The 8,961-nt window shown below is 25.7% G+C and overlaps 1 protein-coding gene across 1 annotated transcript; it reads left to right on the forward strand.

Annotated features, from left to right (window-relative positions):
- Positions 1 to 10: 10 nt before the first annotated feature.
- LOC123268748 (ATP-binding cassette sub-family G member 4-like) lies at positions 11 to 8,176 on the forward strand. The gene is made up of 3 exons (XM_044734100.1): positions 11 to 141; positions 2,546 to 3,024; positions 5,436 to 8,176. Exon 3 carries the CDS (start codon positions 5,456 to 5,458, stop codon positions 7,268 to 7,270), a length of 1,815 nt encoding a protein of 604 aa, XP_044590035.1. The 5' UTR covers positions 11 to 141; positions 2,546 to 3,024; positions 5,436 to 5,455; the 3' UTR covers positions 7,271 to 8,176.
- The last annotated feature ends 785 nt before the right edge of the window (positions 8,177 to 8,961 follow it).

Raw genomic sequence — 8,961 nt, forward strand, 5'->3', positions numbered from 1 at the left:
AGTAATTACTGTTGCATGTGATAGTTACACGGCTCGGTGGACTGCATTTGTCCAAATGACCAGCTATTCTTCAAATCAGTCGCTCTTCGGCATTCAATCGATACTTTTGTTCGCTATTTTCTCTAATTTTATAACTTGCAGGTAATTTAATTGATCTATTGATATGACTTTATTATTATATTACTTACTTTTTTTTTTTTATTAGGTAATCGTAATAATCGTGACATATATTCTTATCGCAAAATGATAAGCGTGAATTATGGTAATTTAATGATACGCAAGAACTGGGTTATTGATGATAGTTTTTAAAAATAATGATTGACTTTTTGATCGGGTTTGAATTTATTGGGGTTTAATATTAGTTTTTTAATTAAAAAATTTTTGGATGAATTAATTTTTTTGTGTTAATAAGTACGTATAAAAATTTTATTATAATATTAAAATATTTATTTTTAATATTAAAAAATTGTAAAGTTTTTTTAAAATATGGAGTGGCATAAATTTATTATTATTATTATCTTATTATATTTTATAATGAATTTTTATTAATCACAAATGATTTTTAAAACTATAATAATATATTTTTCATATATATGATATATATAAATATATGAAATATATAAAAAATTGATATGGGTACTCAAATGAAAGCCCGTAATGAGTGTATCATCAGAATGAGCTTATATCTTTAAAAATGTCAATAGTTCACAAGATATTTTTTAAATTGCACTGTACTTTCTTAAATATTGACATTTTTAAAAATATAAGCTCATTCTAAAGTTACACTCATTAAGAGCTTTCATTTGAGTACCCATATGCATTTTTCATATATTTTTCATATATACATATATACAATTCATATAAATATATAAAATATATGAAAAATTGATGTGGGTACTCAAATGAAAGGTTTTGATGAGTGTAACATCGGGATGAGCTTATATCTTTAAAAATATTAATAGTTCACCAGATACAAGGTTATTTCTGAATTATGTGTCTTATATATTGTTAAATTGCACTGCACTTTCTTAAATATTGATGGTTTTAAAGATATAAGCTCATCTTGATGATACACTCATCAAGAACTTTTATTTGAATACCCACTTGCATTTTTGATATATTTTTGATATATTCATATATATATATATATATATATATATATAATACATATAAATATATGAAAAATTGCTGTGGGTACTCAAATGAAAGGTCTTGATTAGTGTAACATCAAGATGAGCTTATATCTTCAAAAATTTCAATAGTTTACAAGATATTTATTAAAATTCCCTTTACTTTTTTAAATATTGACATTTATAAAGATATAAACTCATCTCGATGATACACTCATCAAGAGCTTTCATTTGAGTACCCACATCAATTTTTAATATATTTTTCATATATACATATATATATAATATATATAAATATATGAAATATATAAAAAATTGATGTGGGTACTTAAATGAAAGGTGTTGATGAGTGAATCATCGGGATGAGCTTATATTTTAAAAAATGTCAATAGTTCACAAGATATTTGTTAAAATGCCCTGTACTTTCTTAACTATTAACGTTTTTGACAATATAAGCTCATCTCGATGATACACTCATCAAGAGCTTTCATTTGAGTACCCACATCAATTTTTAATATATTTTTCATACATACATATATATATGATATACATAAATATATAAAATATATGAAAAATTGATGTGGGTACTCAAATGAAAGCTCGTAATGAGTGTATCATCAGAATGATCTTATATCTTTAAAAATGTCAAGAGTCCACAAGATAAAAGGTCATTTCTGAATTATGTAGAGATAAATTTTCAAATGCAGCCTAAATATTCTCTCTATAGTATAATAAAATATTAATAATAATACTAAAAATGATACATTATTTATAGTATAATAAATAAAACTATAAAAATTTATATTATAATTTATTTTACAGTTAAGTAATTTAATAAATGCGTGTAAAATTCGGCCTTCTAAAATTCTTCGCGAATGCAAATAACAAAAAAAACGATTCCCTGAATAAGAGTAAAAAAAAAAACTTCTATTTGGACGTAATAATTACAACTTCCTCATTAAAATATATAAATATATATAAAAATTCAAAAAAGGCCAATATACATATTTAAATATATGATAATAAATTCATAAATGACATGTTTATGACATATTAATTTCAATCTTAACAAAAAAACAGTGATAAATTATCAGGGGTTAATTGATATTGTAATAGATAACATAATAGTATATAGCATTGCAATAAATCGGTAGTATTGGGTGTAATAACTCTATAATTAAAGAATAATTATCTATTTAAAAACTTTGAATTTTTTTGCCGTCTTCTGACACGCGTTAATTTATCACGCAGAATCTTAAATGCGCCGTTCTTCTTCTTCTTCTTCTTCTTCTATTTAAATACCGATGAAGAAACATTGCGAACAATGAATTCACTTTAAAGAAGAATTACTTTTAATAATTGCGGCGTTAATTAGTGTGAAATTTAACAAAATTGCGTTATTAAATATTTTTCAGATGTCAGTTCACCATAAAACGAACGAGTGCTGCAATTAAAGTCATAAACCGGCGATCGTAATCGCTTCTTACATAATTTAAGTATCAAGACGCGAGTTGTCATTTGAAATAAAATTTTAATCCCAGAAGATTCTAGGTTCGATTTTAAGACGCAGGACGAGACTAAAAGAAGAAACATAAAACGAATAAGGACAAAAACAAGAAGAAGAAGAAGTATAAAAAAGTGGTGGTAGATATGAGAATGCGATCGGTACTTGGCTGTTAGATGCTCACGCGAAGGTGACCGAGACCGGTTATTGTTGCTGCTATATAGTCAGTAAGATGTCATTTGGATAGTGAATTTTCCACTCAAAGGACTCAAGTGATTTCCTCTCAAATAAGCTTGTGCTTTTTAAAGTTCGTGGTTTAAAGATTTTTTTTTTTGATTTATGTGCAAACTTTTGGGATTTTTCTTCGCTGCTGAATTTTCTGGAAATTTTGTAAGTTTCTTTTTTTTTTTTTATAAAAAATTTTATATTTTTTTATTATAAATTTTTTTTTTGGTTAATAAACAAAAATTCTTTTTTTATATGAAATTTTTATTCAAAATTTGATTAATTCCAATTTTTAACACGTGAATTATTTCAAAAAATTCTATAAATTTATTTAATGTCAAAAAAAGTCTGTAATTTTTTTTTTTAGTTTAAAATCTAATTTATTTGTATAAATTTTAGATCCAAAAAATTTGGTTCAAAATTTTATTAAGTAACCATTTAAAAATAAAAAATTCTATAAATTTTGTTAAGTTTTTTATTTTATATGGAATTTTTATTCAAAATTTGATTAATTCCAATTTTTAACACTTGAATTATTTCAAAAAATTCTATAAATTTATTTAATGTCAAAAAAAAGTCTATAAATTTTTTTTTTAATTCAAAATCTAATTTATTTGTATAAATTTTAGATCCAAAAAATTTGGTTCAAAATTTTATTAAGCAACCATTTAAAAATAAAAAATTCTATAAATTTTGTTAAGTTTTTTATTTTATATGGAATTTTTAGTAAAAATTTGATTAATTCCAATTTTTAACACTTGAATTATTTCAAAAAATTCTATAAATTTATTTAATGTCAAAAAAAAGTCTATAAATTTTTTTTTTAATTCAAAATTTAATTTATTTGCATAAATTTTAGATCCAAAAAATTTGGTTCAAAATTTTATTAAGTAACCATTTAAAAATAAAAAATTCTATAAATTTTGTTAAGTTTTTAATTTTATATGGAATTTTTATTAAAAATTTCATTATTTCCAATTTTTTACATTTGAACTTTTTCAAAAAAGTATATAAATTTATTTAACGTTAAAAATTTTACAAGTTCAAAATTCTATAAATTTTTTTAAAAAATTCTAAATTTTTAATCTACTTGTAAAATTTTGGATCCAAAAAATTTTGTTCAAAATTTTATTGACCGTTTAAAATTTTCTAAGTTCCTTTTTTTTATAAAAAATTTAATATTTGTCAATTATAAATTTTTTTTCTTGGTTAAAAATCAAAAATTCTATTTTAATATGAATTTTTTTTTCAAAATTTCATCAATTCCAATTTTTTACATTTGAACCATTTAAAAAAATTGAATTTATTTATTTATTGTAAATTTTGCAAGTTCAAAATTCTACAAATTTTAAATCTAATTTAGTTGTAAAATTTTATATCGAAAAAATTTGATTTAAAATTTAATTTATTAACCATTTAAAAATCTGTAAGGTTTTAAAAATTTTTAATTTTATATGAAATTTTTATTAAAAATTTGATTAATTCCAGTTTTAACATTTGAATTATTTCAAAAAATTATATAAATTGATTAAATGTCAAAAAAAAGTCTATAAATTTTTATTTTTCAATTTAAAATCTAATTTATTTGTATAAATTTTGGATCCAAAAATTTTGTTCAAAATTTTATTAATTAGACCATTTAAAAATCAAAAATTCTATAAGTTTTTTAAAGTTTTAAATTTTATATGAAGTTTTTATTAAAAATTTGATTAATTTCAATTTTTTGCATTTGAACTATTTCAAAAAAATAAATAAATTTAATGTAAAAAAGTTTGCAAGTCCCAAATTCTATAAATTTTAAATCTAATTTATTTGTTAAATTTTGGATCCATAAAACTTGGTTAAAAATTTTACTAATTAGACAATTTAAAAATCAAAAATTCTATAAATTTTTTAAATTTTAATTTTTATATGAATATTTTATTAAAAATTTGATCAATTCCAATTTTTAACATTTGAACCATTTCAAAAAATTATATAAATTAATAAAATGTAAAAAAAAAGTCTAAATTTTTATTTTTCAATTTAAAATCTAATTTATTTGTATAAATTTTGGATCCAAAAATTTTGTTCAAAATTTTATCAATTAGACCATTTAAAAATCAAAAATTCTACTTTTTTTTCTAATTTTAAATTTCATATGAATTTTTTATTAAAAATTATATTAATTCTAATTTTTTACATTTGAACCGTTTAAAAAAATTATATAAATTTATTTAACGTAAGTTTTTCAAGTTCAAAATTTTATAAATTTTTTTTTTTTTAATTTTAAATTTAATTTATTTGTAAAATTTTGAATTAAAAGAAATTTTGTTCAGAATTTTATTTAGACTATTTAAAAATAAAAAATTCTATAAGTTTTTTAAATTTCAAATTTTTTATTCAAAATTTCATCATTTTCAATTTTTTACATTAAATCTAATTTATTTGTAAAATTTTGGATCCAAAAAATTTGGTTCAAAATGAAATGAATTAATCATTAAAAAAAAATTGAAAATGAATTTAGCATGTAATTTAAAAACAACTAAATAATGTCAAAAAAAAATTTTTAAAATAAAAATTCAAAAAATTTGCAGCAAACCTAAAACTCCCCAAGATGTATCAACGCTCAGTGCTAATAAACCTTCCAAAAGCGCAAACAATAGACATAGAATTCACAAACATCTCTTACCAAGTGCGAACCGGTTTCCGCAGCCCCAAGAAACCAATCCTAAAAGGCGTAAGCGGCTGTTTCAAATCCGGCGAGCTAACCGCAATAATGGGCCCCTCCGGAGCTGGCAAATCGACCTTATTAAACGTCCTTACCGGTTTCCAAGGCTACGACATCTCCGGGAGCATAGAGTATACAAGCGAGGACAACCAGCACGGCTGGAGCATGTACCGCAAAGCGGCGTGCTACATCCAGCAAGACGACCAATTGCACTCCCTATTTACCACCATCGAATCAATGACCATAGCCGCTAACCTGAAGATCGGCAGCAGTTTAAATGACAAAGCCAAACAGATGCTAATCGACGACATCCTGGAAACCCTAGACCTAACCAAGACCAAGGAGACCAGATGCGACCGTTTGAGCGGCGGGCAGCGAAAGAGACTCAGCATCGCCCTGGAATTGATCGACAATCCCCCAATTCTGTTCCTGGATGAACCCACGACTGGATTAGACTCTTCCTCAACCCTCCAGTGCATTGCAATGTTAAAGAACCTAGCTAGTGATGGACGGACTATTGTTTGCACAATTCACCAACCCAGTGCTGCTATTTACGAAATGTTCGACCATGTTTACCTCCTAGCAGACGGGCATTGCATGTACCAAGGCGCTCCTTCCAACACCATATCATATTTTGCAAACTCTGGGCTTCATTGTCCGCAATATCACAATCCTGCGGATTATATAATTGAAGTTGTAAGCAAAGAGTACGGAAACTTCAATGAACAATTGTCCTTAACCGCAAAAGGAACCCGCTGCTGGAGGACACCATTGTTCGTCAAAACGCCAATTTACGTTAATGGACTCCCCAATAATTCTTCAGTAGACTGCAAAAAAGCAACAGTCTTCATAAATCCTCCTTCTGAGCTAGCAAGGTTCTGGGTTTTGCTAAACCGCTGCATCATCCAGCTCTACCGCGACTGGACAGTCACCCATTTGAAGATAGTCCTCCATTTCCTCGTTGCAGTAATCCTAGGATTAGTTTTCGTTGATGCTGGGTCAGATGGATCCAAGACTATCAACAATATCGGCTTTCTGCTAATCACCTGCATCTACCTCTGCTACACCAGCATGCTTCCAGCAGTTCTGCGATTCCCTACAGAACTGCCAATTTTGAAGAAGGAAAAGTTCAACAATTGGTACCAGCTAAGAACCTTCTACGCAGCGTTCTTAGCAGCGAATATCCCCGTTCAGATGATCTTCGCGGTTGTCTATACTACGGTGAGTTACTTTCTGAGCAGGCAGCCGCTGGATCTTAACCGGTTCCTCATGTTCCTGATTGTCACCATGATGACCACTGTTGTCGCAGAAAGCATTGGGTTGTTGATTGGGACTACGACTAATCCGATTAATGGAACCTTCATTGGCGCCATCTTAACCGCGGTTCTCCTACTGTTCGCTGGGTTCCTTGTGTTCCTGAGACACATGCCTAGGTTTATGTATTACTTTACTTACCTTAGTTATTTGAGGTACGCGTTACAGGGGCTAGTTCAGGCGATTTATGGGAATAATAGGGAAAAACTGCCGTGTCCTTCTAGTGTGGATTATTGCCACTATAGGTCCCCTTCGAGTATTCTTACGGAACTTGCTATGGCTGATGCGATTTTTTGGGTGGATATGATGATTTTGGTTGGGTATTTTGTCGCTTTTAGGGTTATTGGGTACTGCACGCTAAAGAAAAAATTGTCTGGTGCGATTTAGGTTAGGTTGGTTTATATTTTTAGTTTTTAGATAATTATGCAGCTTAGATTATTATTTTAAGATGTAAAGATAATTTAAAACTAATTTAGGGATAAAGTTTGAAGATTGAAGATTAATTTTTATAAAAATTCAAATTACGCGCGGTTTTACTTGTTAGTAAGATGTTGAGAAGCCATTTTGTCGGCACGCTCTAGAAAAAATTGCCGGGCGCGATTTAAGTTAGGTTGGTTTGTTATTTTAATTTTTTTAGGTAAAATATGGAGCCTAGATTATTATTTTAATTGTTTTTTGAGATTTAATGGTAATTTAAAACTAATTTAGGGATAAAGTTTGAAGATTGAAGATTAAGTTTAATAAAAATTCAAATTGCGCGCTCTTTTATATGGTAGTAAGGCGTCAAGAAGCCATTTTGTCGAGCGTGATTTAGATTAGGTTGTTTTTTAACTTTTCAGATAAAATATTGAACCTACTTTATGATTTTTATTGTTTTTTAAAACATAAACATGATTTAAAAACTAATTTATAGATAAAATTTAAAAATTAAATGTAATAAAAATTTTAATTGCGTGCCCTTTTAATAGTTAGTAAAGCGTCGAGAAGCCATTTTGTCTGGCGTGATTTAGGTTAGGTTGTTTTTTAACTTTTCAGATAAAATATTGAACTTATATTATGGTTTTAATTGTTTTTTAAAATATAAAGATAATTTAAAACTAGTTTATAGAAGAAATTTAAAGATTGAGGGTAAAATGTACTGAAAATTCAAATTTCGCGCGCTTTTACTTGTTAATAATGTGTCAAAAGGCCATTTTGTCAGCAAGTTTTGAAACTTAGCTAACTTTAAGTCAATTATTAATTTTATAAGTGAAATTAATTGTTTTTGAAGGTTAATTGGGAAGAAATTAATTATAATTCAGCTAACTTCAGGTCAATAATTAATTTTGTAACTAAAATTAATTGTTTTTGAAGGTCTATTGGAAAAAAATTAATTAAAAAGAAGAAATTAATTGTAATTTAGCTAATTTCAGGTCAATAATTAATTTTATAACTAAAATTAATTGTTTTGGAAGTTTAATTGGGATAAAATTAATTAAAAAAAAAAAAAGAAATTGTAATTTAGCTAACTTCAGGTCAATCATTAATTTTATAATTTAAATTAAATGTTTTAGAGGTTTAATTGGGAAGAAATGAATTGTAATTTAACTAACTTCAGGTCAATAATTAATTTTACAATTAAAATTAATTGTTTTTGAAGGTTAATTGGGAAGAAATTAATTATAATTCAGCTAACTTCAGGTCAATAATTAATTTTGTAACTAAAATTAATTGTTTTTGAAGGTCTATTGGAAAAAAATTAATTAAAAAGAAGAAATTAATTGTCATTTAACTAATTTCAGGTCAATAATTAATTCTATAACTAAAATTAATTGTTTTTGAAGTTTAATTGGGATAAAATTAATTAAAAAAAAAAAAAAGAAATTGTAATTTAGCTAACTTCAGGTCAATAATTAATTTTATAATTTAAATTAATTGTTTTTGAGGTTTTATCGGGAAGAAATTAATTAAAAAGAAGAAATTAATTGTAATTTAGCTAACTTCAGGTCAATAATTAATTTTATAATTGAAATTAATTGTTTTTGAGGTTTTATCGGGAAGAAATTAATTAAAAAGAAGAAATTAATTGTAATTTAGCT

Source organism: Cotesia glomerata, linkage group LG7 (genome assembly GCF_020080835.1).
Source record: "Cotesia glomerata isolate CgM1 linkage group LG7, MPM_Cglom_v2.3, whole genome shotgun sequence".
Classification (NCBI taxonomy): Eukaryota; Metazoa; Arthropoda; class Insecta; order Hymenoptera; family Braconidae; genus Cotesia; species Cotesia glomerata.

Excerpts from the sequence above, each read along its gene's own strand:
- LOC123268748 (XM_044734100.1), top strand. The coding sequence starts at position 5,456 with ATGTATCAACGCTCAGTGCTAATAAACCTTCCAAAAGCGCAAACAATA.